This window comes from Mastacembelus armatus, chromosome 1 (genome assembly GCF_900324485.2).
Source record: "Mastacembelus armatus chromosome 1, fMasArm1.2, whole genome shotgun sequence".
In the NCBI taxonomy this organism is placed as follows: Eukaryota; Metazoa; Chordata; class Actinopteri; order Synbranchiformes; family Mastacembelidae; genus Mastacembelus; species Mastacembelus armatus.
In genome coordinates this window covers 20599843-20613513 of record NC_046633.1, presented here as the reverse complement: position 1 = coordinate 20613513, position 13671 = coordinate 20599843, and the positions used below count along the sequence as shown (strand labels likewise).

Sequence of the window (13671 nt, the reverse complement as noted above, 5' to 3'; positions counted from 1 at the left end):
ACAAGATCGTAAAACAGTATCTGACTCACTTATGACTCATGGAACTAAATACGAGGTTTAATTATATTGAATGAAAGCAATGTGCCCACATACCCTAGCCGGTAGGCTATTACACTACAATTACACTGTTATCAAGAGTAGCTGATCAATGAAAAACCTCAAGTGGACATTTTTAAAAAACGTGTGTTTAACTGACTCCCTCATTATACTTTAGTGAGAAAAAAGCAATTTTTTTGTTTTGCCATTTTCATTTGAGGGACTTGCCAAAACAACATGAAGCAAAGCCTAGGCATTGCAGTAACTGTGAGTGACTGTGAATCCCCACCTCAACAGCAGGCAGTCATCTTTACCAAAACGTGAAGCTTGGTTTGCTTGGGTCCATCAATATTGAATGGAATTTATGTGATTAGAAGACGAATGGATTGAAAAAAAGACACCATGGTACATTATAATCATCACAAGTATAAACCATAATTACAATTTTCATGTTGTAAATAATCTAAAATTTGTTTTGTTTTGTTTTGTGAGGTCTCCCATCCTCCAATTAATGCTTCTTGCTGTACACAGTCCATATTTAATGCAACACACTAACCTAATGTGCCCAGGACATGACAACCTCAAAGTGGCTCTAGTCCATTTCTGTTCATCATTCACCTTCTAATGTAATGAATGACCTCTGGTCTCTGTTAATCAGACAACATAGGAAGCTCTGCATGTGGCATAAGGAATACCTATGCCATACAATTTGGATTTGTCTGTCTGCTACTTTTAAGATCTTGTCTCCTGCTTCTGACTGTAGTACTATTAAAGTCTATGAGGATGGCCTTGAAATGACAAATGCAAAAGCACTTGGGCTGTGGTAGAACTGAAAATGTATAGTTTCCTGGTAGCCAAGAGCAGAATAGAATTACAGTTTAAGCAGATACACAGTAATATGTAGGTGATTGCATATTACAGTTTAGTTCACTATCATCTGTTGCATCTGTATCCAAGTGTAATTAAACCATACAACCTTCTTACTTACAATGTTGTTTAAAATTAGACAAGCCTGTGTTTACTCTGAATGACATCAGAAGACCATCACACCACATCACAATACAGCTTCATTTATAGCAGCCCCGGAGCTAAACCCTGAAACTGTGATCATTTTAGGATTAACTGCTGAATCCCCCTCAAGCCCGTCCAGGTTATGTGCAAATCTCACTGGTAAATATATACAGATGGAAATATTTGACAACACTCTTTTCCAATTGCTAGCTTTTAATGTTGATACATGGTATAACCACGTTTAAGCCGCTTTAACTCTGTCAGCTCCCATTGTTCCAGAAAGTTAGCCCTGCTAAGTCTACCAACTCAACGCCTGTAAACCCTTTTCCACTAGGACATAATGCTGTATGCTGCAGGATGCAAACCACAGACAAAAATTTACAGTATTTGTAAATATTTATGATAGGTTTAGTGACAAAATTTCACACAATGAGGTTGCACAAAGTCAAACGAAAAATACAAAATGAAATTGTACAGTTACAGTGGTGAAATTTTTTGTGCAAAAAAAAAACATATTCTCTTATATTTTCCTTCACTATTTGACAGATGTCGCCATAAATCCTGTGTATAATGGTGTTTTTATGAACATATTATATAAAGTGCAAAGTAATTAAAGGACATGCACTTAATAGTTTTGGCATGAGAGTCATGGTGTGGAATGATGTGTGTTCTATCAACTGTGATATTGCAGAGCTTCAGAAAAGGACTGTACCTTGCAATCATACATTATTCGGTCCAGCAAGTATAATGTCATTCAGGTATAGTTTTTGCAGAAAAAGATTACAAGAAGAAGAGTGATGAATCAAACATTAACTCACTGTTTCTGGATGAAGTATCTGCTAAATTTACACTGATTTTTGCTTTTGTCCAAGAAACATAAAATAATGATGGTGCCAGTCCTCAAAAGGAATGGAGCCATGTGTCAAAATCAAAATTAGAAGTGCAACCCCAGCAGATCCACCTACCAAAGACATGTTTACTATGGCTAAGTTGGATGGAATGGGACATTGTTCTTGCAATGACACCATGCTGTTACTCAGGCTGGGTGTGTTGCGTAATAACCTTATGGTCATTAAATGATTACAGTACCTGCACTTGTCTTACATCACCACAGAAGTGAACATCAACATGGCCATGAAAGCTATGAGACCTCAAAGGTCCCTGCCCGGTGCCATGGAACTGTCAGCCGTTTAACATCAAGATTAGCCGCAGTTGCTGCCACGTGTCAACACAGCAATGAACACATGCTTAAGGTGGTGTTGTGGGAAGAGAGACTGTAGTAAGACTACAGGAGGTGACACAAAAAATATACACTTCCTGCAAGCAAACACACATCTCCTCACCTAGAAGCAATGCCAGGCTAGAAATAATCTACTGCTGCTTGTGGTTAGCTGTAATGATAAGAACAGTTGCAGAAGAAGAGATAACATCTTGTTCCTGAGGCACTGAGGATTTTGTCCTAATATAACATCCTCCTAATCCATACATCCATCATCGACGCCATTCATCCTGTAGATGGACGCGTGGGGGCTGAAGGCCAACCCCAGCTAACATTTAGTGAGATGTGGGGTACAAAAAGAACAGGTCCTCAATCTATCCCGGGGCTAATACATAGCTGACAAACATGCAGACAAACAACAGGCACTGTCACCAATTAACCTAATCAGCATGTCTTTGGAGCGTAGGAGCAGAGTACCCTGCTAATCTGATTTCAAAAGACATTTTTAGGAGGCAGCACGTCTCTTAAATGTTATTTATACTCTGCCTTTCCTTTCTGTACAGCTACCTAGTCTGTATGGGTAAACTACGAAGCAACACTGAGTTGCAGGGAATAAGGAGCTCTGTGTCCTCTGAAACAACAAGCTAAAACATTTACAGCATTTATTTTGCTTAGCCTGGTTGGGTTTTAAGGGTCTTTCCCACTGTCTGTCAAAAAGCTGAATACCCAGCTCATTAATCAGTCGTCACATCTAACTCTTGACCAGCATTCAGGCACTGCCATATGAGGTGCAAGAAAGTCTGCCAGATGAGCTCTTGCTAATGACCTATGGTGGGATAGGACTGAAACTATCACGTCACTAGTCAGGTTAGGTTACATGCTGCATGGAGATTTGTTCAAATAGTGTGAAAGATGGTGACACAGAATGGTGGAGGCAATATTAAATATACATATAATATTTATACAAAATAATATGTATGAATATGGAAGGGAAGAGAACAACTACACAAAAATGAAAATTCAAATGTATATAAGATATGTTTGAATTATCTCTGTATTCATGTATTATGGATTTCAACTTACTCCTTTTGTGAATTGTATCCATACCACAATGAAAACAACCCCACCTTTAATATTTGATGGCCTGTTTGGACAACAAACAACAGGTTGTTACATCACTTAAGAAGAAAACAATGTAAGACCGTGACCTTCATCACGTAACAGTGTAAGTGTAAAGACCCTAACAGGTGTTCAGACGACAACTGTGATTTCACATGAAAACTCAAATAGCACAACAGGGTCTTTGTTCATTACAGGAAATATACATCGTATATTTCATATTGTTTTTACAATAAAAGGACATTTAGAAAATTAAATAAAACTGTTTTTTAAATACAGTTTATTATTTACAGACCAGTGAAAGCCTTAAATAATTATTTATAAGTTGCTGCACCTAGCCTTCTGCCTTACCCATACCATAGCTCTATTGGTCAATAGTGTTTTTTTCTTATGCACAACATATTTACTCCCTATTGTAATATGTGATGTGCCTTATATTGGTTTTGTTATATCTAAATGTTATTGCACCTGTGTTTTTATTATTTTTACAGCAGTTCTGCTTGTTTGTTTTTTGATGTTGTTTATTTGTTTTGCCTTATCTCCAAAGATTATCATACCCTCACTACGGCGAACAGTGTGAAGCCTCTTTGAGAAGCCTCTACCAAATTTTCTACCTTTTACTCTTTACACTCATAGAGTTGCTTAGAACGTCAGGAACCAGCCAGTTTGTTACGGCCTGTATGAAGCCCAGATGCAATTGGAAAAAAAATTCAGAAATTTTCCAGTTTTGTTCAATATGTGTTACTTGGAACTTGAAATGTTGGAGGACACTGTGTGCTGTACAGTTTGTAAAGCTCACAGAGGCAAATGTGTTAATAGGCTTTATATAAATAAAAATATACTACATTGTAAATAACATACATAGTTTAAATCTATAAATCCAAATGGCTTCAAGCAGTTGTGTAACACGCTGTTATGCAATATATTTTAACACAATAAATGATTCACATAAAATGATTGGCTGTGAAAACCCTGCTGGATATCATGTTTCCATTCACTGCACTTTCTTTGATTGAGTGCAGTTTAGCAGCGAGACATGTAAAGTGTCTAACCTTTCCAAACTCACCAAATACTGATCCTGCTTTACAGCAAAACTGACACACTCAATATACGGCCTCGACATGCTTCCACAGCAAGAGAACCAACTTCACCACATTCATTTTCGTTTCAGTCGATACATTGGAACTTAAAAATGTCAACAAAGTCTAGAAGTATTACACACAAGTTATAGTATGTTGAACATTAAGTAGTGTTATGCACATTTTATATTACAGTCTATACTAAAAAACAGTATGGATACTTTCCATAATTATTCACTGTGCTTAACTAAGCTATACAATTATGTATATTACTGTATGTTAAAAAATACTATTTATTGTCTCAGATAAATCAGCAAATTTTAAGCTAGAGAAGTGTTTAGAAGTTCAGTTTATTATGTGTAATTTAAAAGTAACAAACATCTTTCAATGCCTATGAAGAGTGTCAAAAATGTGCTTGAAACATTTTTGGATTTATATTTTTTTTAAAAAATAGGTCCAATAATTATTACTTTTTCCTTCACACACTACACTCATGCAGCAGCATGTAACAGCGGTAAAATGTAAGGTGGGATTTTCTTATAGTTGAGACTTTGTCCCAAATTTGCTCTGCAGAAATAAGATCCAATAGAATAATTGAATTCAGCAGCAGAACAAAGTAGGAACATGATCATTAATTGTTTTCATAAGAATTTACAGTCATTTAACAGTTTTGTTGTATGGATGATCCTACTAACAATACTAATTATGTACACTGAATATATGTTATGTATAAATTTAACTGTCATTTACTTCTGTTTTAAATAGAAATGATACACTGATAAAGTGGCAAAAATTCATGCTTTTATAATTATATTTAATATGAGGACATTTTTCAAGTCTCTCACAGAAGCTGTGGAGAAGCATTTAAAGGAAGTCAGCACCTTGTTACAATTAAAAATTGTCCATACATATTTGCCTTGTTTATGTTACAACAAAAACCAGAATCCAATCTATAAACCTCCAGGGTACTGCATTAAAAACTCCAGTTCTTCATAGGCAATAACCGAGTCCCGCAGGTGATAGCATAACTGAATTTCATAGTGGACACAGTGTGGGACATTTTTTCAGCACGGATATAATTCATCTTTGAGAAATACTCCTCTCCAACACAGCTACTTTTGGAAATTACAGCGTATTCATGAATGTCATCACTCAAATAACCATTGAACAAACTAGTTATTCACACAGCCACGTGAAAAACCAGCTGGTGTGTCTGCACTGTGGAATACGTTTTGTTTTTGTGATTGATACAATGTCATCTTACCTTACCCCTTCACCCATTGTCTCATGTGGATAGCCGCTGCTTTGTCCTTTTCCCAGCATTTTTGTATGACCTTTCTTGAAACTTTGAATGCTGCTTGTCCGATCCCAAGATTGCTGCTTGGAAAACCAAACTCCCTAGCACCACCTGCAGCCTCAATGCCCCTTAATGCCCCTTAATGCCACTTAATGCCCCTAACCTCCCCAAACACCACTTCAAATTGACTTCCACGGTCCAAAGACAGCAGATCCTGATGCGGCAACTTTCTATAGCTTGTTCTGTTTTCTTCTCCCTTAACTGAATGGACAGATGACAGAAACACCAGCGGGCAGGAATAGACTGGCCTCTGAGCACTTCAGCAGGGGCTCTTCCACTCTGCTACTCCTGATCGACAGCAGCAAAGGCAGCAAAGCCCCCTTCAGCCTCTTCTTTCCCACTCTCTTTCCCCACAAATTACACTATACATCTATATACTTCCAAAACTTCCCCTTCACGTCCCCTCTTCCTGCCAGTGCTAAAAAAACAGGGAATCAGAGCAGAGCCTCTTCAAAGGGAAACAGGAGGTTGACTGAGTAAAGTTTAAGAGGGAATAACAGAAGAGGTGGGCTCATGGGACGGCAGAAGGGGGGTGAGTTGATAGGGACCAACTGGGAGTCCCTGCCCAGGACAGCTCCACGCAGCACAACAACAGGCACAAGAAAGACCCTGTGGCCACTGCAGATTATCACCTCTACAGTCACACACAAACATACACACACACACACACACTCACACACTCACACAGTCTGGACAAATGAGATCAATTTAGCTGCTGAATCATTAGAGGACTCCAGTCTACAGCCCCAGAAGTACAGGGTCGGATTAATCACATTTTGTAATGCCTAGCCAGTTTGAAAGCATGTCAGCAATCCTCGAAGGGTATAGTGCACCTCAGGAGGAAAGACAACATCTACCTTCAAGACTTGTCATAATGAATTTAATTTATTTTTGAATTATTTGGGTTGGTGTATGAAGAAAGCAGACATGACACAGACAGGAAGGTAACAGCAAGAAATGGAGTTGTGGATGAGGTCTGAGATACGTCAGAGTCTCCACACACATTTTGCTGGCTAGTCTACAGCTAATGTCTGTTAATACATTGGGGTATATTAACAGTCCAGCAATCAAATCTGAGCACATGCAGGCAACAATGAACTTGTACTGCGTCTGAACACACTTACAGTCTTTCTCAAGTGTAAGCACGTTGCTGTCTATACACAAACATTGATCACTTTAAAACTGGTTGCTGACATAACCACGCTGCCTCCCTCCAGGAGAACCTAAACTATTGACAGAGGCATTTTCTTTGTCCGCCCAGAGAGGAGGTATACTATCCATCTCTCACTAAGCATTGTGAAAACATGTGCATATATTCATGTGACAACTCTGCATAACAATCCCGTCCATCTATTTTTGACCCTGTGAGAAAGCAGATACCACAGTAGCATTAAGTGATTTCTATAATGGTGTGCGCCTAGATGACTCAATACTAAGCATGGCAGCAACAGAGGTAAAACACAGTTAAATTGTCTGTCCAGTGAATCTCCTGAAATCTTTTACAACCACCCATATATACTGTGGGTGTACAGTATGTCCACAGCATATGTCTATATACAAGTCCACATATACAGCACTATACAATACTATATTTATTATATACAGAGGGTAACACTTCTCCTTCATTTAATCAAAAGATGTTTTATCAAGGAGATTTATTTTTTCTTAGAGAACATTTTTGGAAACAAATACCTATATGCACACATCAGACCCACACTCCTGCTGAATATCCAGCCTTAAAAAACGTGATCACAATGAACCTACGTGAAAGTACTTTGCTATCCGACATCTACAATTGTAAGCTGGTCCAACTGTGTTCTCTCCATGAATAAATTCTGCCTGATCCTAAAGTTTATGGTAGCTATAGTCAATCAGAATATCAGTGAAACGTTTGCATTTCTATCAACCCATATTTCTCATAATTCACCAATGCAGCCTCACCAACTAAGACTGGCACGGTCATGTCAACTGAGATCATGCTGAGAAGTGATCTGTCATATTTAGTGTAGCCAGCTGTAGTTGATAAGCCAAGTGATGAAGTGATGAAAAGCCTTTTTTATGATTAATAGTGGCAGAAAGAAAACATGCAAAAAATGAACCAATGACAAAGTAACAACTTCTCAGCACAAAGATCCAGGTCTCATAGATGAAAAAGAGATTCAGCTGAAGCAAGAGGTGTAAAACATAAATTATCCATCACGGAATATATTTATTTCTCAACATTATTTGTTTGCAAGTCTTCAAAATTGTTTCAGTCCTTAACTTGGAGCCTTTAGCTCCTGCACCGTGTTTGTAAAGGTTAAAATGTGAACTTTGTATGTTACGAGAATCAATACTGTTAAGACATCTACTTTTAAAATGTAATTCTGTTCAATAGTATCTGTGTATTCCACAAGACTTCCAACCTTTCCAGCACCAGTAGTCCATAGTAAAAATAGAACACTAATAGGAGACTATAGTCTACCTGCAGGTTTAACACAGGAGAAGCTGGCTAAAAATACATCATCTGAAAATATGTGATTAAATATAATAATATATATTCAAGTGTGAAAGAAACGTTTGCTGTATTGTGGCTAATAATCAGCAGACATTTGAAAAGCTTTTTAAAGATAGAAAGCCTGAAATTCTTATGTGTGCTTAGGTTCATGTGTGTCCAAATTGGCATGTGTGGGTTTGAAAGCGGTACAGTATCTTAAAATGCATGCAGTCACTATTACTAAATTAAGATGCATCTGGCATGTCTATAATATTACAGAGATAAAGAGAACAATGAAACGGGTTGTCCTTTGTGGTTCTTTGTGTTAATCTAGTTGGATAAAAAAATGCAATGGTGCCACATCTCCGTATCAGCCATTATACAAAGGCAACCATAACAACCCACACTATTTGCCAAAAGCTGAATTAAGACTGTGGTTAAGTAAAAAACAACATCATTTCCAAGCGATCGGTTTCCAAAAAAAAAAAAAAAAAACGCTCCCAGTGCAGCTGAGAATGCCTCTCTGGAGCTGGGCTTTCCCATGAAAGAGGGCGAAGTTTATTTTGCAGAGGATTTAAGATGACATGCGTGAATGGAGCAGGCTTAGGGTGTTAATTAAAACCATTCTAACATTCTACCTTTAGCCTCGTTATAGCAAGATCTCTATGTTGAGAGCAGAGCACGCTACAGTGTGTGACAAGTCAAAGCTCACAAATTCATTATAGAACACACGTGACACACTTACATACACACATGTGCGCTGAAGGTCAAATGTGGTTATAGCCATTGCATGAGAAGAAAGTATCTATTTCAGCAGGCTGTTTTTTGTTGTGTGCACACTTGACCAGTCACCCCAACTAACGCACATACACAAATGTACAGTAGTGTTTATACAGTTTGGGGTTGAAGCTGTTTAAGATCATTGTAAATGTTAATGGATTAAACTTTTCTCACAGTTTATGCTGTTGCCTGATGGAAAATCCTCTGACACAGCAGCAGAAAACTGAAACACACATTAATCTAAGGAATCTACAAAAAACAAGGCAATAGGGTTAGATGTTGTCAACAGACTTCTCTTATATCATATGTGGTACAACTGATAAACTTATCTTTCCTAAGCACATGCGTACACACAGTGAAAAAGACATACACATAAGTCGACAGTCAAAAAACTTCACCTAAAACCACTACAGAGACTTAGACAAATGTCATTCACAGTATAGACATTTGTGCCGTCGTGGGTGACACAAACTTCAGAGAAGTTATGACCAGCCATCAGCATTTGGCCAAGGGTGCAGAGAACATGACCTCATAAAACAAGCTTAAAAAAGAAATGAGGCGCCAGCAATCACTGACAACAACAGCCTGTAAATTCCACTGTTCACAGCATGACAGGACTTACACTTTCTTATAGGTGAACTACAGTTATCCAGTGACGCAGCATCAGAGCAAACAGAATTACTATCATATAATGATGTGCTGGCTTTATGAAGCACATCTGTTTTTAAACAGCCAAAAGTGGAACAAAGCTGTGAACCAGCCATGTAGAACAAAGTGGGACCTGGATCAGATCCTGTGCAAATGCATGTAAGCAGCTAAGATTAGAAGAGTCTAACACCTTCACATTTTATAGACTTGAACAGCTCCATTACACTAACTCACACATAAGCCAAGTGGTAACTCATATAAAAGGATTGTACAACTTTCTGTAATTAGTACTAGCTTTTACAGACAAACACAAATGAAACAGGTATTTTACAACTTCTCACTTACCTTAAAATTGCCATAATAATCCTTTGATGGGCAAAAGCAAGTACTGACAGCTTGTCCTGTCTGGAACCACTGGTCCTGTTAGTGCCTGTTTGGGATGGAAAGACTGTTGAACATTATTCTGAAGTAGAAGTGCTATTATGTGGATTAAATGTTAATAAAATAAAAGTAAAATTAAAAAAAATATATTGTCTTATGAAAGTAGCTCTACTGAAGGCTATGATCAGTTACTTAGTTACATGTGATTGCTATGAAATCACTAAAGCAGGATATTGACAATGAGTATTTTGCTCTGCCAGTGCTCTCCAATGTGCCAAACATCTGTTGGCTATAAAAGAACTTTCTTAAATGTTGCATTGTCCCAGAAAAGAAGACGACCGCAAACCTTCACTGACATCTCTGCAATTTTCAGTTACTTTCAGTTATTGAGAAAATACAAAATCTAACAATAACCTACTTTAAGAGGAAATAGAAAATCAGATTTTCTATTTTATAAAGTAGTAATAAATATTCCTCTCAGTCCTAACAATACTAGAATTAGCTATTTCATCTATCTTTATAACAAAGCATTATTGACAGAAACAGAGGAATCATTTGCTGTAAAGTTTAAGAATTTGAAAGTAATATTTTACAATATTAATGTGCAAAATGAGTAAATATATTATTTTTAGTTTATTAGCATAAATCCACGAACATATTCCCAGTATGTCAATGCTCCTGTTATGAAAAAGCTAAGTCATGGCTTTTCTGGAAAAGTCCTGTGACTGAACAGGCGCAGACTACAGTGTCTGTCTGTAGTGTTGGGATGCTGCGTTCACAGCAATACAGAATTTGGGGTGTTTAAGTTTTGGAGTATTTACAGTAAGTGAGAGAATACCACTTAGAGTATTATAACATGGTGCTTATATTCATGTTTTCTTCTCTATTTTTCTTTATCTATACATAGTATATGTCAAATCACCAACCAACAAGTCAAAAAAATAAAACTATAGTCTCTGAAGATTCTGTGTCCTCTCTAGTATCTGGAAGCAAACAAGCATAAAGCACAATAAAAAGCACTTCTGTAAAAACCATTTGTTCACCCTGGGTTTCCACATTGTATGATAGGGCCTCTGGGTTGTGAGCAACAGGGACTAGGCTCTAAAATCACCCCACCCGCTGAATATAAATGCGCACACACTGTGTTCAGTCAGAAAAAACAGTGGTCTTGTGCTGTGACATTTAACTTGTGAGTTGAATGAGAATGTTTGACCCCAGAGCAAAACTTCAGTGGTCCTTTCCTTGGCCGCTTGGAGCTCACCACCACTGTCGGGCTCCACCTCAGGTTTTGGGAGAGGTAAATGTTTCTATACGAAATTGAACACATACCAGAACCTCATAACGGTGATGGAGAAAAAGCTCTAAGACAAGCCAACAGATGACAGACAGGCTGATCAGCTGACAGGCACATAAAGCAGACGGATATGGACATGGTTTTGGAGCAGTAGAGAAAAACAGCCAGTCAGCCTGTCAGGCTTGCATAGCAGATGGACCACCATGAAGTGTAAGGACAGAGCCAATCTGTTCACAGGAATCCTGCCTCCTCCTCCCACTCTGCACCGCAGTAAAGCAGCTGTTAGACAACAAATTAACTTGTTGACTATTAAAAACAAGACAGCTTTACGTCCACTTTTATGATAAGGAACTGGTGTTATGTGTTCATTACTCTACTCCGCATTTTGATACAAGCGGGCAGAGTGGAGGGCAAATCGTTGAAAACCTCAGTGTTTGTCTGAACGGTGAGAACAGGGACTGTCGAGGTGACGGCAGGCCCCACGGAGGAGTGGATTAGACGATGCAGGAAATATTATATGGGCAAGAGAGAAGAAGAAAGGGTGTAATTGTTCAAAAAGAAATTTACCTGCATTAACAGATTAACAGGCAGTGAGTGATGAATGACATGATACTGTCTGATACACTTCAAATATACATATTATAGTCAAATAATCAATGAATGAAACTAGAGGTTCAGAGGAATGGCAGTCCTGATTTTTAAAAAGACAACATTCAGCTAAATTTAGCTGTAAAACTGTACTGTACTACATGAACTTTACTGGCCATCTGATTTAAAACGCCATCAACATGGCTTTAACATCTACAATAATAATTATCTAAATAATTAATTACTGTGACCTTTAAAAATTGTAACGCCTCATTGGGCTGAAACACCTTCATTTCTAGCATATAACTATCAGATCTGATCTAACTTGCTGCATTATAGGTACAAGGGCCAACTAGCTTAAATGTGACCTTTAAGAGTATTAAGACCTTTGTATCTAAATGACTTCCAGTTCCTCAGAGAAACCATTTGTCACAGTAGGAAACTCACAGGTTGAAATGTTATTATTGTGGTTGAATTCTGTTTAGCAAGCTTAAGTTTCAGGCCCTGGTCGACTCCCTGTCATGGTTGACCGGGGCACTTGAATAGAATTAGTAATCAAATTAGTGACATCTGCTTTGGAGTTGTGATAGTGGGGAAAGGCCGCAGAAAATCCAAACATAGGCCTGTGAGGAAATATGTAAAATTAAAAATGTTTGACTCCCATTTATAGGAAGTGAATATGGGTTTATACAGAGTTAGGACATACAGGTCACTTTGTTTTGTTCTACTTTTAGTGGTTGAATTTTCAAGTGTTGCAGGAAATGGCTGTCCTATCTATTAAAATAAGAACTCCCAGATCAAGTGAAAACATTTACATTCTTGATGAGATGAGATGAGATGAGATGAGATGAGATGAGATGAGATGAGATGAGATGAGATGAGATGAGATGAGATGAGATGAGATGAGATGAGATGAGATGAGATGAGATGAGATGAGATGAGATGAGATGAGATGAGAGTTTGATACAAGAAATTGAAATCCATAGGATATGAGTTTGGGAATACAACATAGGCAATGGTGTGAAGCATAGGTCTTCCTGTTCCTCATCATCTATCAGCTGACTTGGCGACAGATAGCATGCAGGAATGTTAATGTCTGGCATGCAGGGCCACAGATCTGCTCTCTGCTGCCAGGCCCAGGACACAGAGGGATGAGGTGTGCTGTCAGTATCACACCAGGCTCACTGGGCGATGTGTTGACACCCTTTTTTTAACCAACAGATTGTGAGGTCAGGGCAGTTCACATAGAATGAAATCAGAAAAACATCATCAGACGTCTACGTTTCTGAAGCTGATATTTATTTTAGGAGTGAAAATTTCCAAGATAAACGGTTCTATGGTGATAAAATCTGGACCTGGTAGCTTCTACATCCTATTTTCTCTCTTTCCATCTAATATTTTATAATAATCTTATTTCAACCTTTTTACTTGTCACTAAACTGCATTAAACTAAAAGTCTCTTCAATCTCAATTAAAGGGTAGATAAAATTGAATTAAAATTGAAGCTGTCATCTAGAACTATGAGAACTACTACTACTACTATCCAGAACTACACTAGTTTAGTTTAAATACACCTGTATATTCCTTAGGTAGCAGAATAATGTTTTATGGCAAAAACATGATTAACAAGTAAGGAGTGAAGTGTGGGGATGTTACTTAACAACAGGTAGCTGGTAGAGGAGT

General features: G+C 37.9%; 1 protein-coding gene across 2 annotated transcripts in view; it reads right to left on the bottom strand.

Annotated features, from left to right (window-relative positions):
- The window catches only part of rbm20 (RNA binding motif protein 20), a 40997-nt gene extending 30841 nt beyond the window's left edge, over positions 1–10156 (bottom strand). The window contains exon 1 of one of the 2 annotated variants that reach the window (XM_026304520.1): positions 10071–10156. In XM_026304520.1, coding sequence (XP_026160305.1) covers positions 10071–10084 — 14 coding nt within the window. In that variant the 5' untranslated portion in view covers positions 10085–10156. Of the gene's footprint in view, positions 1–5728; positions 6272–10070 lie in introns of those variants that run through there. The other variant, XM_026304519.1, reaches the window with a different exon arrangement.
- Positions 10157–13671: the final 3515 nt, after the last annotated feature.